The sequence below is a fragment of the Ictidomys tridecemlineatus genome, chromosome 4, assembly GCF_052094955.1.
Source record: "Ictidomys tridecemlineatus isolate mIctTri1 chromosome 4, mIctTri1.hap1, whole genome shotgun sequence".
Taxonomy (NCBI): Eukaryota; Metazoa; Chordata; class Mammalia; order Rodentia; family Sciuridae; genus Ictidomys; species Ictidomys tridecemlineatus.
Genome location: NC_135480.1, coordinates 78,872,657 through 78,891,220, shown reverse-complemented (window position 1 = coordinate 78,891,220; position 18,564 = coordinate 78,872,657). Strand labels below are relative to the sequence as shown.

General features: G+C 38.0%; 1 protein-coding gene across 6 annotated transcripts in view; it reads right to left on the bottom strand.

Annotated features, from left to right (window-relative positions):
- Fat3 (FAT atypical cadherin 3) overlaps positions 1-18,564 on the bottom strand; it is a 600,104-nt gene that overhangs the window by 464,796 nt on the left and 116,744 nt on the right. For all 6 annotated transcript variants that reach the window (XM_078046859.1, XM_021734487.3, XM_040285086.2 and 3 more), the window contains one exon: positions 5,244-8,552. In XM_078046859.1, coding sequence (XP_077902985.1) covers positions 5,244-8,535 — 3,292 coding nt within the window. In that variant the 5' untranslated portion in view covers positions 8,536-8,552. The remainder of the gene's footprint in view (positions 1-5,243; positions 8,553-18,564) is intronic.

Genomic DNA, 18,564 nt, shown 5'->3' with positions numbered 1-18,564 from the left:
TCCTTCTTTCTCTCCTACCTCCACATTGAGAACCTCACATCCTGGAATCAGAAGACTCGTGGACCAGACAGTAGCTCAATCTGCAGCCTGCAACAGTGCTGCTTCAGCTGTTCTCATAGACTCCAGAGGAAGACAAAAAAAAATGTTTATTTGGATAAGTCAATGAAGTTATGAATGTTATAAAGCAATAATGCAGAAAAATCAGACTAATACAAATGCTTATTAACAAGATAGTGACAGCATTCTAGAATGGAAAATAGGAAACAATTGGAGCTCAAATTTCAGCACTGACAACTAGCAGATGCATGACCTTGATTGGACAAGTCTCACTAAATCTACCTTGTTGGACTATTATGACAATGAGAAATATTACTTTAAAAGCACCCATCACAGTATGTGGTACATAATAGAACCTTGATAAATGGAAGACATAATGCAATTAGTAATAATGGATGGCATGATATATTCTCAATTACTCATGATTAAAATCCCAAGCTGGAAATTGGTCATCTCAATTAAACATTTCTTTAATTAACCTCAGATAAATAGAATGGTGAAATCCTTGTTCAAGTTTGTAGCTTACAAAAGAATCTAAGAGAAAAACCACAATTTAAAATACACAATGTGCTCTTTCTAAAAGCTTCTAATACCTCTGAGCAGTCAAGAATATGAATCCCTGTTGAGCCAAAGAATAAGAATGCATTCTTTGTGAAGGAAAAAATGATTAAATTGCATCTTACAGACTAGTGATTTAAACTGTGATCAAATCCACTATAGTTGGGGGCCCCAGTTAATCCATTTACTGTGAACATTATTAAACATTTATTAAATGCCAGTGCATGGTAAAGAATTTCAAAGGTATGGTTTTGTTCAGTGAGCTTCAAAAAGCCAAGAACATAAAACTACTAAATGTATCAGCTAATCCCAGCATATGCACATTCACAAAATAGAAGCACCACAATTACTGAAGCACAGAAAGAGGTTTTGGATCCATCAGAGAGGTATTCAGAAAAAGATCACTGCTGATAAGCAATAAAATATTTATTTGGATTGTAAAATTTGATTAGAAAGAAAATGTATCTAAGACATGGGCTAAATTATCTGTCTTTTGAAATAAGAAGGAAAATAAAATTTAATATCTTAAAAATATTGCATCTTACAAAAGATAGAATCTGTTAGCTGTTCTGTTAGGAGATCAAGAAAATTTAGAGTAGTATTTCTGAATCATATGTGAAAGAAATGCATGAAGTGCTGAAGTGAAGGTTCCTGGGCTTCCACCCCAGAATCTATAAAATCAAATATTCGGAAATTTAGCCTGGGGATAGGCATTGTTAACAAACTCCCTAGATGATTCATGTGCACTATAATATTGAAAACCAGCTACCGATGCAAGTCATCATATAACCTTGGGCAGCTGAATTGGAAAAAAATAAGTTTTTTTGTTGGAGATGGACACAATACCTTTATTTTATGTATTTATTTTTGTGTGGTGCTGAGGATCGAACCCAGGGCCTCACAATGCTAGTCAAGTGCTCTACCACTGAGTCCCAGCCCCAGCCCCAGCCCCCTGAATTGAAAATTTTAAAAGACAAAAAGCTAAACAAGTTCAGACCATTCTGTGTATATAGGTCAAGTCCAAGTCTGGACTCAGGAATAGCTGCAGGGCTAAGTAGATGTTCATTCTGCCAGCAGCTCAGACCAAGACTTTTAGCACTTGGAGGAGCAGAGCTGATGGATTATCCAACAGTAGTATGCATCTAACAGCACTATGGTGATGTCTTACTGCATTACAGCATACAATACATATGTAAGACATAGAATTGTCAAACTTTCCTTCAATTCTTTCATCCCCCTTGCACAAGTCCAAGTATCATTTTTCATCAGTTTATTTGGGCTTAGATGCTAAAATATATAAGTAGAGAGAAGAAAAAAATGATGTTTACAAATATTAGTATGTGGAAATTCTAATCTATATAAAAAATGTCTCACAACAAGTTGAAATCTTTTTTTCCATGGTATAGAGAAAATCTAGTTTTATTTTTTAAGAGAAGGGACTAACATGAAATGACAAAGGGGAAAGGAAATTGGTACTAAAGTCTTAAAAATTTAAAAAAGCCTCTGGAAAAACAAATCAGAAATATGTATAATTGAATGCATAGGAAAGAGCACTCGGTTACAACTTGAGGAGATGCAGTGCCTATATTCAGCTTATGTCCTCTGATGGGTGTGTGTACCCAACTTAGCTGCTTTTTAATGCAAAAATGTGAATGTTTGCAGGAAATTACTCTTAGAGACAGGAAGCAATGTCAAAATATAAGTGACATTATCTTCACTGATACCAAAATTTATTGTATAAAACCCAGAATACATTGGAACAAATGAAGAGTGCAGTATTATCTTTTCAACAGAGGCAAAGAACATCAAACTGTAGGAGTCAAGCATTATAAGGGTAGATTTATCATCAGATGAAACTGTACACACATTTTCAAAAATAACACCAAAGGCAAAAATAATGTAAAATAATAGTAGTGGTTAATGATTCAGTTCAATATCTTCCTGTTCACCTTCCTACCCACATCCACCTGTCACAAAACCAAGTGCGGTTACTGAAGAGCCATGTAAACACTGAGACTATACAAAAAAAAAAAAAAAAAAAAGATACAAAGGGTGTTTTAGTCAGTTTTTTAACTGCTGTGACTAAAAGATCTCACCAGAACAACTATAGAGGAGAAAAAGTTTATTTAGGGGCTCAGAGTTTCAGAGGTCTCAGCCCATAAGTGGCTGGCTTCATTCCTCAGAGCTTAAGAGAGGCAGGATATCATGGGTAGAGAGTGTGGCTCACCTGATGATCAGACAGGAGGGAGGGAGGGAGGGAGAGAGAGAGAGAGAGAGAGAGAGAGAGAGAGAGAGAGAGAGAGAGAGAGAGAGAGAGAGAAAGAGAGAGAGAGAGACATTCCACTCTCCAGATATAAAATATATACTCCATAGCCGTGCCTCCAATGAACTTCTCCAGCTACATCTCACCAGCTTCCAGTTACCACCCAGTTAATTCCATCAAGGACTAAATCACTGATTAGGTTAAGGCTATAACCCAATCATTTCTCCTCCAAACCTTCTTGCACTGTCTCACACTTGAGCTTCTTGGGGACACTACATTTAAACCATAACAAAGGGGAATCCATGGTCAGATCAGCAGTAAGTGAGTCCAGTGTTGTAAGTATTTTGAAAAGTGTTTAATGCTCAATTGCCTTACAGATTTTAGAACACCAAATTTAAGTATGCTTGAGAATACACAAGGAAACACATACTTGTCTTCAGATAAAGGAAAGCATGGTAGACTGCAGCTACTCAGACCCATGTTTGAAACTAGGTGCTAAGTTGCATATCTCCTTGGAAACTCAGTTCATGAGCTGATAATTATTAATCCTACCTCATGACACTATTGGGGAAACTAAGTAAGACCTTCCTCAAAAGACTGACAGTGTCAATGAAGTCATTATTAGTAGAATTGGAGTTTTAGCACAGAGTGGGCATTCAGTAAAGTTTAATTCCCTTCTCTTCTTGATTTGTACTTCAAAGATGTAAAGATATTCCAGCCAAATAACAGGAGATAAAAATGAAACACAGAATATGCATACAGAAAGACTGAATTTTCCTGACTTTGAACTTTTCCTTCATTATGATATGGAGATTAATTTTACAACTTACACTGGCCATTATTAGAACGTATACAAACAAAAGCTATAGTTTAAATTTGAAAGGGAATGTAAAATTGTTTTCCTGCCCAATATTTAATATAGTTTTTAAAATCCTTTTTCTAATATTATAAATATACTGTTAGCATCTCTGTAATGATACCTTCCTAAGACCTGTTCTAGTCATCATCATCATCACTGGGTCTCAATATTATAGATTGAATACTTGTGTCTCTGAAAAGTAATATGTTGATAAGTGCCCTCTGCCAAAGGTGATGGTATTTGAAGGTGGGACCTTTGAGAAGTAATTAGGTTTAAATGAGGTCATGATGGCGTGGTTTTCATGATGGCATTAGTGACACTCTAAGAACAAAAGACCAAAGCACCCTCTCTACCATTTAAAAAGATACAGAAAAAAAGTTAGCAGTCTGCAAACCCAGAACAAAGTCTTCACCTTGACCCTGGCAGGCTCACAGATCTCAGACTTCCAGCTTCCAGAACTGGGAAATGAATGTCTGTTGTTTAAGCTACTCAGACCATGATATTTCATTATGGCAGCCTGAACCAAGTCAGGGAGAAAACCACTCTTTCAATATTGTAGAAAATTGGTTAATAAATAAAAATTTCCCCTGAACACTATAAAGAGCTAATATTGCCATTTACACAGGAAAAGAGACGACACAACTCCTCCCTTGAGATGTCTGTAATCTATTCAGAGTAGAAAAATGCACAGCACTAATAATGGAATGCAGACACATGCATGTGTCCAGGGACATGTACATTTAAAGACAAATAATAACAATACCAGGTATTTGAAAAAATTTCTGTATCTAAGATTGAGAATAAATAAGCAGGTAAGGAGCAATGAAAATATTGGGACAATTGTGTCCTGTGTTTTTAAAGCTCTATAAAAAAATAAATTTTCACAAATAAAATCTTAAAATGTTTATAAATAAAACTCACAACATGGATCTTCTGTTGTGTTGTAAAATGTCTGTAGGAGCACACCTTTATGTGTTAGTGGAGAATATAAAGTGTAAATCCCAAACCCCTATCACTCAAGGGCCAGATGTAACCATCAAACATGAAAGATCAAGACACTAATGCAATGTGACTTCAGCAAAACCTTGCTGGAAAAAGAAAGATTCCTATATATGATCCATTTGAAAATCCATTTCACACTTCTAATTTAAATCCAATTCAAATGTAATTTACTTTATCAGAGTTATTCATTTCATGAGGGTCAGGAGTATAATCAACAGAGGTGACAATTACTTATGCTTATCAAAAGATAACCCGGTAGCAGTAGTGTTGAGCAGGAAAAAAAAACAAAACAAAATAGAACTATGACTTCCATTGGGAATCATGGCTATTATAGTATAAATAGATCTTATAAACTAATAAGTTCTAAGAAGAAAAATTACTTTGCATTATATTGTCCCAAATGTAAACTCGTTTATCATTATATTGGAGTGTCTAAATACACCTCTTCCAATGTTGATTTTAAAGAGGTGAAAAATTATTTCTGGCACAAAATATTAAACTTACCACTTTCATCATCTATATTGAACCTTCCAAGACCACTGCCATCCCTGATAGAGTACTGGATCTCTCCGTCCCTTCCAGAGTCTTCATCCCGGGCAGTCACCTGAAGCACACTTGTTCCAATGCGTGAGTTTTCTTTTACAGATCCAACAACAGCAAAGTCTGGGAAATAGGGTGTGTGTAGGTTTTCGTTGACATCCACCACTTCCACTTCAACAAAGGAAACAGATGACAGAGAAACAGGTCTCCCTTTGTCTTTGGCCCGAACAGTGAGGTTATAGAACTGCTGTTTTTCATAGTCAAGCTCTTTGCTCAAGCGAATGGCACCACTTGCTTTATCTATTTCAAATCTCCCATTATAGTCATTGACCAAAGAGTAACGCACCTGACCCCCCAATCCAAGATCTGGATCATGGGTCTCCAGCCAAGCTATGACAGTGCCAACAGGGAGATCTTCAAGTACCTTCACACTATAGCTACTCGGAATGAAAGCTGGGGAGCAGTCATTGACATCATCCAAAAAAACCTTAAGAGTGACCACCGAAAACAGCTGCTGGCCACTTTCTGCCCTGTCTCGGGCTTCAATTTTCAAAGAATAGTTTGCTTTGGATTCCCTGTCCAATTGGTCAGCAACATAAATGATGCCAGTTGAGCTATTGATGGCAAACTGGTGTGTATCTGTCAAGACTGAGTAAGTCACTTCTCCATTAGAACCCAAGTCTTTGTCTCTGGCTTCCACTTGAATAATCTCCGTACCAATACTTGAGCTTTCAAGAATGTTAACTGAGTAACTGTCTTGAAGAAAAATTGGGCTGTTATCATTAGCATCCTCCACATTGATGGTCAGCAACCTCCATGATGATTTCTGTGGATTACCTAAGTCATAGATAGTGATATTAAGGAGATAGAGGTCGGTGTGCTCTCGATCCATAGGCATAAGCACTTTAAGTTGCCCAGTCTCCATGTCAATATTAAAGCAGCTATCTGTATTTCCATCAGATATTGTAAATAGCACCTTTCCATTGAAGCCAGAGTCAGCATCATAGGCTTTAATCTTCAGGATGTTAGCACCAACCGGCAGATCCTCCTTCACAGCCACATCAGAAGGAAAAGACTTGTCGAAATGTGGTCCTTGTCTATTAACTGAATAAAAGTCAAGAAATCCATCTTCCAGATTCAATTTCCCATTTGCTTTTGCTTTAATGAGTAGCTTTTCTGCCAGTTTCTGAGCCACACGAGTTTCTCTGCAGCTGAAGCTCTTTGAAGACACTTTCCCATGGAGAACTGAAATGTTAATAGCCATGGGGTCTGCAAAATTCTCTCCATCAGTTGCTGTAATTCTGAGGGCAAAATTACCATTTTTAATGCCAGAATTCATCAGTGACTTTTTAAGCTGTAAAACACCAGAGTCTGGGTTTAAATAAAAGAAGCCAAGATCATTTCCAGAAATGATTTTGTACTTTACAAGCTCAAGTTCATCAATATCGATTGCTGAGACAGCGGTGATGTGACCACCAACTGGAAAGTCATAGGAAATAACTCCCTGGCAAGCCACTTTTTCAAAGAGAGGGTTGTTGTCATTGACATTCCCTATTCGTATGGTCACATTTACCTCACTTTCATGGCGGTATGGAGAACCCCAGTCAGAGGCTCTAACGATGAATCTGTAAGTTTCAGGAGAGGATTCAAAATCCAATTCTTCAGTTGTGCTAATAACACCTGTAAACTGGTTAATGGCAAATGGTAACATATTCAGGCTGGCAATACTATAGGTGATGTACCCATTTTCTCCTTTATCCTTATCAGAAGCTGAAACAGTAAGAATGCTCGTTCCCACGGGAACACTTTCATTCACAAAAGTATCATACAGTGGATGCTGAAATTCTGGGGTGTGGTCATTTGCATCTTCGATGCTGATGGTAACTTGTGCTTTTAAATCTCCTTCCTTGTTTGACACCTCCAACTTATAAACCTCCTTCTTAATGGTATTCAGTGGCTGTGCTGTGACAATCAGGCCTGACCGAGGATTAATTTTGAAGTACTCTGCATCCTCATTTGGAGATAATTTATATTCCACATCTAAAGGTTCAGGATTTAATTTTACGATAGCAACCACAACACCAGGAGGAGAAAACTCACTTATGCTCACGTCGTACACCTCTTTTTCGAATCTAACTGGGACAGTGTCTCTTCTAGGGTTGGTAATGTGAACTGTCTTTAGTGCTGAAAACTTCTGAGGTGACCCTTTGTCTTTTGCTTGAAGGGTGAGATTGTAGCCATAGGCAAAGCTTTCCCAGTCAACCTGCTTCCTCTCCTGAATCTTGTACTCATTCATCCACTTTCCTTCCTTAGCCAGGAAGAACTGATCTAAAGGATCCCCAGCCACAATGGAAACAGATTCAATCTCTCCGTTGGCCCCCTCATCTTGGTCATCGACTGTCACCACCGCATATGTCGGCTCTTTGCCTAATGAATAGGGAACATGAGTGACAACGTGGATGGTTGGGGCGTGTTCATTTATACGTTCAATGTGAACATAAAGCTTGGCAGTACTGCTCACTCCATTGTTACCGTAGAGTTTCATTCCCCGGTCCACAGCCAAAATCTCCAGATCGTACCTATTCTTTTCGTCATAGTTTAGCCGTCCACTTAAAGAGATAACACCACTCGTGGGGTGAACTGAAAAGAGATCAACTTTGTTTTTGAAGTAGTAGTAGAATTCTCCATTGGAACCAATATCTGCATCTGTTGCTGTCACCTGGGCGACACTAGTCCTCAGAGGTGTGCTTTCTGCTATTGTAACAGAGTAGGTTGTGGGTGAAAACAGGGGCCTCAGATCATTCATATCTAAAACCTGGATATTTACTTTGGTCCATGCTTCCAAATCCTCTCCTCTGACAGAACCTTTTACAATCAATAAATAATTGTCCTGAATTTCCCTATTCAGGATGGCAGAATTGCCACCTTTAGTTCTTATTCTGAGGAAACAGAAATCTGCAATGATGACTTCCTCTGCTTTGAAAAAGCCTTCCTCGTCTCCGGACACTATTCTGTATTTGATATCCCAGGACAGATCTATTAAGGTGATGCCCATTCTACTCTGGCTGCTGACGTAGGTCCTTGCGGCGGAGTTCTCATACACTGTCGCATTATAAATGGAATGAGTGAAGTGGAAGCCCAGCGGTCCGGTCCCTGGCAGCCCTTGGGATACAGTGGCCAAAAGCTTGAGAAGCAGGAGGACGAGGCAAGAAGAAGGAGGTCGTGTACCCACACAGAGTCCCATAATTATATCCATCACATCATACTTCCATCCTGGAGTGGGGGGGAAGCAGAAAGAGAAAAAAAAAAAAGATAAATTCTCCTGAAAGAGAGTGAGAGAAAGAAGAGGAAATACCTGTTGTTAAACAGTGTATTAGAAAACTTCATAATAAAATTTTTTTATTCAAATATCCATTTAAGAAAAACAGGAACTCAGCCACCATTGCTAGATATATGGAATTCAAAGACAAGGGGATTTAACTACATCTTGTTTGAATATTTTTAAAGAGACATTTTGAGATTGCTGAGGGCATAGTTCATTGGTAAAAGATTTCTTATATTCTGAAAGTCAATTTGAAATATGTATTGGAGGCCTTAATCACATTTATCTCTGAGAATTGCCATCTACATAATTATCCTAGGAGAATATTTATATATATGTTCATTACAGCACAGTTTAAAATAACTAAAATGATACTAAAGGACTATCAACTGATAGTCAAACAACTCATGGTAACTTCATAAAGCAAAATACTTCCTAGTCATTAAAAATAATATTATAAAGATGTATATTTTCAGGTACAGTAAAAGATAATGCAAAATAAAAAAGGTCCTCAAATAGAATGTATGGAATGAGCCTATTATTTTTAACGTGTATATATTCCGTTGCATCTTTATATTTTAAAAGGCTTAACTATTGCAGGATTTGGAGGCATATTTTCATTCTCTAATTTTTTTCAATGAATATTGTTTATCAGGGGTTATACAATTACTTACATATAATTATAGTGTTTTAATGAAACATTTCAAAATATCACTAGTACAATCAATATTTATATACAATCCAACACCATGAGAAGGAACAAGCCACCATGTAATAAAGTAGAGAGGATGAATGATCCCAAGGAAATGCATATCCTAAGTAATATCCCTCTGTGGACTCACTACTCAGAACAAAGGAGGTAACAATTTCTTGCAAGAAAAATTTAATGAGTTCAAGAGCTATGTTCAATTATTTTCATCAGTGACTACTAAATTTTGATAGTCCATAGTTCTATGACCAATTAGATTAAAAGATAAAAACAATTTTCTGTACTAACCAGTAAAATCTACCAAATTTCTAACATGGGGCTTGGATGGGAAGGGGAGGAATGCTTGAGTCTATGAGTATGATAGCTCATATCTTTGAAGTTTCCAAATATGATTTCTTACACCAACTCATACTCTTCAGCCACATCCCTGACAGTTCCTTTCTCATCCTCTTCTATAGGGGTGTAGAGATGGAGTACATGAGAAGTGAATCCTTCTGCAGACATATGATGATGTAAGCACTGTGCCATTTCCCACTTGGTTATATTTAATCTTCACAAGAATCCTGAACAACAGGTGCTATTTAACTCAACCACACACAAGAAAACTGAGGATTAGATAAGTTGCCCTATTTGATTGGGCCATTGCCCCAAGCAATATCCCTCTGGTACTAAGTGGCAAAGCAGAATATCAGACCCTGAGCCTTTTCACTCTAAAAGTGATGCTTTTACTCACCACATGAGCATTCTCTCTAAATCATTAATAAGTGAGAATGAAGATTAAGACTCCTGGAAATGGAGATGATATAATTAAATTCTATTGAACCAGTCAACAAATATCACTGATGGCAAAACATATACTTCATCTAGTACCTCTATTTAGTTATCTACTTTCTGGTTTTATATTAGTTCTAATTACTGACTTCAAGCTAAAATTATCCCCTCCAGAAGTTTAACATATTAAACATCACAAATTATTTTTGTAGTTTTAAAAACATTTTTAAATCCAAGACTGGCATGGCAAATAATATTTTAGCCTTGTTGTGAATGAGAATGTCAAATCTCCTTTTCCTAGTAGTAGAGTCTATATTAGAGCTCAGGTCATTCCTGATCCCCACCCTAAGGTCTTCCTGTTTCTTGCTAGCTCTATCTTATGAGATACTCTCATTTATAAAGAAAATCTTGGGGCACATGCTTGGTTTCAACTGGGGATGAAATATGTTTGGCTGCTGTCATCTGCTGAAACATCTAGAAAACACTGAGTAGCAGGTAGAAAAGGGAAGAAAGCTTGCAAACATGAAAAGACATAATACTTTTTTAAAAAAAAAGTCAGCTTCATGTGCAGCTCCTCTGTCTGTCCTCAGGAAATGTCTTATGTCATAACTATGAGAAACAGAAACAGCTCAAGAAACCAGGACAGAGATCAAGGCAGATGGCTAGCAATGCTGCCCAAAAGGTTCCTAGAGTGACACCACTGGGATGCTGGTCATTTCAGAGGAAACTTTGTTAAAAAAGAATACTTTGGGGTTTTTTGGATGAGGTAAGTTAGAATGCACCACCGGGGAGAATGGAGCACCCCACAGGGCCCTTGCCAATGGAGGTGCCTATTTTGTACAGTGTGTTTGTCTGACATATGAGAGTGATAGATCCCTCTTAACTCATCATAGATTGGACTAGCAGAATGTTGAATGATATTCCTTAGACCTTTTTTCCATCATCTGAAAATATTCCCAAACTGTGGAGGCGTTTTTAGTTTCACTAGAATGACAGCACAGTGAAACAGGCTTTTGCGGGGGGGATACAAAGGCCAGGTTACACTCTCTCCAAGTAAAACGCTGGGAGTACCCTTAGTGCTCCAGGGAAATAACAAATTCAGTTTCTGTCTCATTTCCCACTCATCATTTTAAGCTGTGGAGACTACCTTGGAGAGCACTTTTGCTGATATTTTGCCCCAGGAGTCCAGACTCCATAGCGACCAGAGAGGGAAACCTACCCAACCATAAATTCTGTTCAGCTGAACTTTTCTGACTTCACTCACCACCCCACCCTGAACCCCATGCTGAAGGAAACCCCACGAGAAGAATGGCATTTGAGAATCATTCCAATCCTGGCATCCAGTAAAGCACCTGCTAGAGGAGAGACAAACAATGGAACGTTGCAGCACGGATGAACCAGGGACCCAGAGGCCTGTAACATACTGAGTTTCCAAATCCTCCCAAATAAGTACATCTTACCTCAGGAAACAGAATCTGGAAATTATACAGGTTAAAAAGAGCCTTAAAGATTGTTTTGTCTAATCTCCTGGGTTTGCAGGTGAGGAAACAGAGGCCCATTAAGTAAAAAGGTCTCAGTTCTCCAAAGGTGCAGAGCTAACACCAAGCTGTAAAGTGCATCAATTGTATTGTTGTCCACAGAACCACGTGACAATCTCAGAGCCCTGTTTTACTGTCAGTTTGGAGTGATTTTCATGTTCTGACACTTTATTACTCCCCCTGGTACTACTTGCTCCTTTAAGTATTTAACTGTTTATGAATAATCATTTAATGTTCCTATGGGTGTAGTTACCTTTAAAGACCTTTTTTTTGAATCCTTCAGAGCAAAGAATGTTGTCACAATATGAAAACAAAAATCTCATTTTACTATACAAAAATTGATACTTCTGCATACTGTTTCTTTCTTTCAGCAAGATACACAGTTGACATTTTTTCTTATCCATAAATGACTGGTCATACAGGCAAGTTGAAAATATTTCAAAACATGATTAAATACATGAATAGGATAGTGCACTAAAATTTAGTTTAACTCCAAAATAACTGAACAAGACTGAACTCATCAGATTCAGTTGTTAAAACAAAACAAAACAAAACAAAAAATCATATAGTATTTTGTATCTTTATTTTTGCATAAGAAAAAAAAATATTTGGCACAAATCATTGTAGCTTGCCCCTTTTCCACTGATATGGGAAATATACAAGTGCTAGAAGTTAGGACTTCATTATAATTTTTTTATACATTTGTTTTATTTATTATGTTATGTGGTGCTGAGGATTGAACCCCATGCCTTGCGCGTGCTAGGCGAGCACTGGACCACTGAGCCACAACCCCATTTGATGCCTTTTTTTTTTCCTACCAGTAATTGAACGCAGGGGCTCTTAACCACTAAGCCACATCCCACATCTCAGTCCTTTTTATTTTGAGGCAGGGTTTCTCTAAGTTGTTTGGAGTTACTTGCAAAGTTACTGATGCTGGCTTTGAACTTGCAATTCTCCTGCCTTAGCCTCCCCAAGTTGCTGAGATTAAAGTGTGCACCACAACACCCAGCTGATGTCTTTTTTTTTTTTTTTTTAGCTTTCCAAGATAACTGTTCAGATTTTTTTCCCACATAGAAGCCAAGCTGCATGTGAAGCCGATATGATACTTACGGTGTTTGAGATGCTCTGCACATTGATTTATACTGCTGCTTCTAGATTATTTTAAAGAAAGCACTTAGTTCCCAGCCTCAGAACCTATTTTCTACAACTTAGTAACATAATCAATAATTTTTATACAATCTCCAAAGAGATCATCGAGCCATTAATCTTTGAGACATTTATTTTTCAGAGGCAGCCCTTGTGTGCTTCCCCATTCTGCCCTTCTCGCTCTTTGTTGGGATGGATCTTGGTGTGGGACTCAGAAGGGCACACAGATTTTTCCTTCCAGGAGATAAGTAAATACCAAAGACTTCAGGGGCAGGGAACAGCAGTGTTTTGATTTAGATATGAGGTGTCCTCCTACAGCTCATATGTTAGACAATGCAAACATTTTCAGAGGTGAAATGATTAGGGTATGAGAGCCTTAACCTAGTCAATGAGTTAATCCACTAACGTGGATTAACTGAGGGGTAGCTTTAGGCAGGCTGTGTGTGGCTGGAGGAGGTGGGTCACTGGGGGCATGCCTTTGGGGTTTATATTTTGTCCCTGGTGAGTGGATCTCTTCTGCTTCTTAACTGCCATGTCCTGTGCCACACCCTTCCACCATAGTGTTCTGTTCCACCTTGGGCCCAGAGCAATGGAGTTGGCTGTCTGTGGAATAAAACCTTTAAAACCACAACCCCCAAATTATATTTCCTCCTATGTTGTTCTTGTCAGGTTTTTTGACATTGAGGTGGAAAGGCTGACTAAAACAAGCAGTCACTGGAGCCAAGTGTCTGGGACATCCTTGACTCTGCAGGTGTCTGGGCTTGCATTGGTAACCTTGTGAAGCTGTTTTCTGCTACCATTAAACTGGCCTCCTTAAATAGCTGAGACCTCTGAAGAGTAAAACATCTGAAAAAATATTCCATTTTCACTCCATATTTCCTATCTTATATATTATTAAAAGGTTTTCTATGGAGAGAAAGAGGTTACTGAGAAAATAGGTTATGACAAACTGCAAAACAGAAGAACAAAGTCAACATATGGAATCTCCCCTTCCAGGTGTCCCTAATGAAAATGACTTGTGTTCATACTACAAATGGAAGAGTAGTGTCTGCTCAGGTGTGTGCTGTGGGACCCTCACAGGCACAAAAGCATGCATTGTTCTAGAACACACACTTAGGTATGCAACTGCCTGGGTATATGTCTCAGTTCTGCTGTTTACTAGCTGCACAACTTGGAAACTTTACTGAACCTCCGTGGCCTTGATTTCTTCTACAAAATCAAAACAACAGTGCCTACCATACCAGAGTGGAGTAAATAAATATGAAGCACCTAAAACTCTTTCTGGCACATAGTAGGTAGATAATTGTTAGCGGATATTGTCATTAAGGAAGATTTATAGAAAAGGAAATTCACAACCACTTCACAATTTCATTCCCTATAGGAAAAGCCACATCAAACATTAAAGAACAGATGTCATTTCTTTTTTAAAACAAAGGAAGGTTACTATATTTGTCCCAAAGGTCAGACAAACTGAAGTTGAATCCCAGCTTTGCCATGTTTGGCTGAGTGATCCAGGACAAATACCTAAAGTTTCTTAAGTCTCAATTTTTCTATCTGTAAAATTCCCACTATCATGTTGAAGACTTTGCATAGTGTCTAGCACATAGTAAATGTTCTATAAATATTAACTGGCATTATCATTAATTGAGTGTTCAGAAGCAGAGACAGAACAGAAAATTAGTGACACCTAGGTTAAGGATAAATAATCTGGGGGCCCTGTCCCTGATACAAAATGTCCCTTCCACAGATGCCAGGGTTTGCAGTCAGTGTCACAAAGGAGTCCTGTATATGGTGACATGGATGACAGGCTATTGCCACAGTCTATAATTTGTTCCCACTCCTGCAAGAACACTTTTAAACTTAGGAAACTACAGCGGCTTTAGGGACCTACTCTTCAGACCTGATATTTAATTCCTGGGGAGTTTAAACAAGATTTCTCTTTGTGATGAGTCCCAGAACAGCCAGATGCTGCTAAGCCTATATTCTGGAGCAGCCCATTCTGATACTGCTCAAATTACCATCCTCATGGTACTACTTTATGTTCTGGGTCCTTGCTTCTGAAATCAGTTATAGACTGTCTGTATGACACACTTGGGAATAAAGTTGTACTCTCTGGCTCATGCTAATGATTGTCTGCAAAGAAGAAAAAGTGTGTGTGTGTGTGTGTGTGTGTGTGTGTGTGTGTGTGTGTGTGAATGTTTTAATAAAAACCATTGTAGTTGGACAGCACATACAATAATATGCTAGGTATTCAGATCACAAATAATCCATGCCATGCCATTATTCGGATTATATAATGAAATGTTTAGCTAAGCCACATAAAGTCACTGAGTTTTATAGCCAAGTGGGGTCATAAAGCTATCCAGCCCAACACCTTAGTTTTACCACTGAGGAAATAGATTGAGAGAATAAAGTGATAGGAACAAAGTCACACAATGTGCCAGGGAACAGCTAAAAATGAAACTCAGATATTCACTGTGAATTTCATTGTTATTACTCTTCCTTCTTTCATGAATCCAGGTCTGTACACATCCACTTCTACAAGTTTTAATCATCTTCTAAACTTTACTCTATGAAGCTATCTCAAAGATTCCCAGCTAAAAGTAAGCTCCACTTCCTTAGCTGTGATTCAAACTACACAGGGCATCACAAACTTCCTAGGCCAGGTTAAATTTGGATTACTAGGCCACCCCAGAGTTTCTGAGTCTATTAGTATCGGGTGGGGTCTGAGAATTTATAGATCTAATAGGTTCCTAGGAGACACTGATTCTGGGACTACATTTTGAAAATTCTGCTATACACATTGTATTGTACTTCTGAGAATGGCTCTGCTGGCACTTCCTTTCGTATGTTTAAGCTGCTAAGTGTGCTCTTAAGTCATCTATTGGACTGCCAGGTTCCTGAAGGAAAGTTCTAGGTCTTATTCCTCCTATTTTTTCTAGTGTCTAAAGAAGTGCCCTAAAAAGCCAAAATCCAATTAATTTTTTAGTGAAAATGGGCTAGTCAACACACACCAAAATCTATCTACAGCATGCTCCAGAGAGAAGACAAAAATGAGGATCCAAGAAACTAGGAACATAATCCTAAAACATGAAGATCTTAGGGAAATAAATAGTCCCTCCTTTCCCAAACTCTGTTTCACAACACGAATTGTATGAGATGTGAGCAGCTATGCAACAAAACAAACAAACAAAAAGCCCTTTGGAAAATATTGATTTAACAAAGGTAAAGAGATTTCTTAACTTTCCTTAACTTAAAACTTCCTGGAGCCTTTAATATGCTCCAAAATAAATCTTCCCCATCTCCCATCCATAGTCAATTCTAATAATTTGCCCTGAACTATTATCTGCATATGAAGCCACAGTGTCCATATATTGTTTATCATCTATTTTCACTATTACAAATTAGGCTCCATGGTCTGTGTTCAGGATTTAGTAAATACAGACATCTATCACTTAAAGAATGCGTGCATTCTGAGAAATGCAATCATGAGGTGGGTAGCATGAGATGCATGAGGCTGCTGCCAGTGTAACTGGGCACCCACCTTTACAGAAAACTTAACTTTTAAAAGAAGGAGTTCACTTTAAATACTATAAGGATAGCATGGTAAATACATAAACTGGTCGCACTGTCATTTACTATCATTATCAAGTATGACGTGCTGTACAGAACCACACATGCTATATTTATCCCACTGACAGCACAAGAGGTTTGTTTACACCAGTGTCACCACAAATGTGACACATTACAACATATACTATAATTATATGAGGATACAATGTCACTAAACAACAGAAAGTTTTCAGTTCCTGTTTTCCAAACAGTTGCCTGAAAAGTTTTGGAGGCGGGGTGGAAACCCCAGGATTCTTGAGTCTAGTTCATCGCTTTTCCTTCTACATCACACCATAGTGTATGAACTCTCATTGAAACGGAGCTAAGCAATACTCCTAAAGAAATTGCTCCAACATGGGTCAGATGAGCACATGCATACATTTCAACCCAAGAACGAAAGGGCTGCTCCATCCCTGGTTATGCTATTTTCTTTTCCATTTAAAAAGCAGCAAATAGAGAATTTGCAGTTCTGTGAGCTACAAAAATGACATAAGGGGAATAATCTTGTTGAATAATCCATACATTTTTTTTAAAAAAAATCATCATCTATTTTTACTTTGTCAAAGGCCAAAAGCACTTTGCCAAATCAAAACCACCCAGAGATATAAAATCAAAAGCCAATTTTCATATTTCATCTTTCTCTGGAAATTCTGCCTGTCTACTCTGTGCTCCATATTGAAGCAGGGCTTTACAAGCCAGCCGAGTATTTGATTTACAGGGATATATCACCTTCTGTCATTCTGCACAACGAAAAAAAAAAAATTCCCAAACCAAGTCCCCAGTTGATCTGCCAACCAGTCAAGCAGACCATTACCCAAACCCAACCTTTTTTATTATAATAATACTGTAAATTCTAACTTTTTCCAGTGGTGCAAATCTTTCTGTTGTCCAAAAGTGGTCTCTTAGGAGAAAAGTCAGTCAGCATGAAGCAAGCATAATTCAGATTGATTCTGAGAAAAATGGAAGATTCAGCCACACAGCGGCAGTGTTATGAATACCCTCCTTTATTTTCTCCCCAGGTGCTGGAAATATTTCCATACAACACTGGTTAATGTCAAGTATCATTTCATCAGTAAATGCTTCAAATTCATGGGTAATTCAACCAGGGGCTATCAGAAGGGAAGATTAGCATGTTGTTCAAGCCTTTTAAAAAATCACTTCTCCCTCTGGAGAAAGAAATTCATCATGGTGTAAGAGAGAAAAAAAAATGTATGGAGAGGATATAACTTGTTCCTATGCTTGGCTGTCTGTGAAAATGTTACAGAAAAAAAAAATTCATGATTTCAAATTTTCTCTGGTGGGCCTTGCTGTCAGAAACCAAAGGGTAAGTACATTAGTATTCTTTCATGCTCCAGTTAAGAAAAACAAAACAACAAAACAAAACAAAATATATCCTTTTGCAGTCATAGTATTTAAACTGGAATAAGTACCTAAAAAGGGAAGAGGCGCAAATCATTTCTAATGCAACAAATGTCTTTAAATATTAATTCCAATAGTAACTAATCACAAGGTAGTTGAGAGAAAAGGTGCTCTCAAAGCCCTCTGCTTTCTATATTCTGATATGATGGATATTTATTGCTTGGTCAAGTCCATGCCATCTGCCATATTTCCAAAAGTTAGCATCTCTATAGCCATCCCAATTGCCATCACCCTTTAAAAGTGAGTCTTCTTCAAGAAAACAAGTATCTGAGTCTTTAAATCCAGAATCATGGAAACAAAATATGGAGGGGCTCTGTGCACAGGCCCCTTTCCTGCTGAGGAACTGAGGCCTTGCAGGGCCAGTGAAAGCCAGTGCGTGATGGCAGGGTTGGGACATGCACAGAACTGTGACATAAGTCAAGTAAAAGACCATCACATGCCCATTTCCAACAGAACTGAAACCCCAGAGGAGCATGATATAAATGAGAAAACATCCTGAACCTTCCGCAGACTTCTTCAGGAAAAAATTTCAATTTTCAATCTTCTTATGATTGCACATAGAACCAGATTCTACCCTGGACAAAGCAAACCACAAGCTCAGATGGGCTTTTTTTGAAGTGTCTATTTGGTGAAACATCACCTCAGAATATAAGGCAGCAACACTGAGTTCTCATATGGTAGGTAACCAATGTATAATTGCTAAATAAATTTAAGGAGACAAGAGATACTCAACTGTCTATAATAGGACACTATCATATTATATGTAGT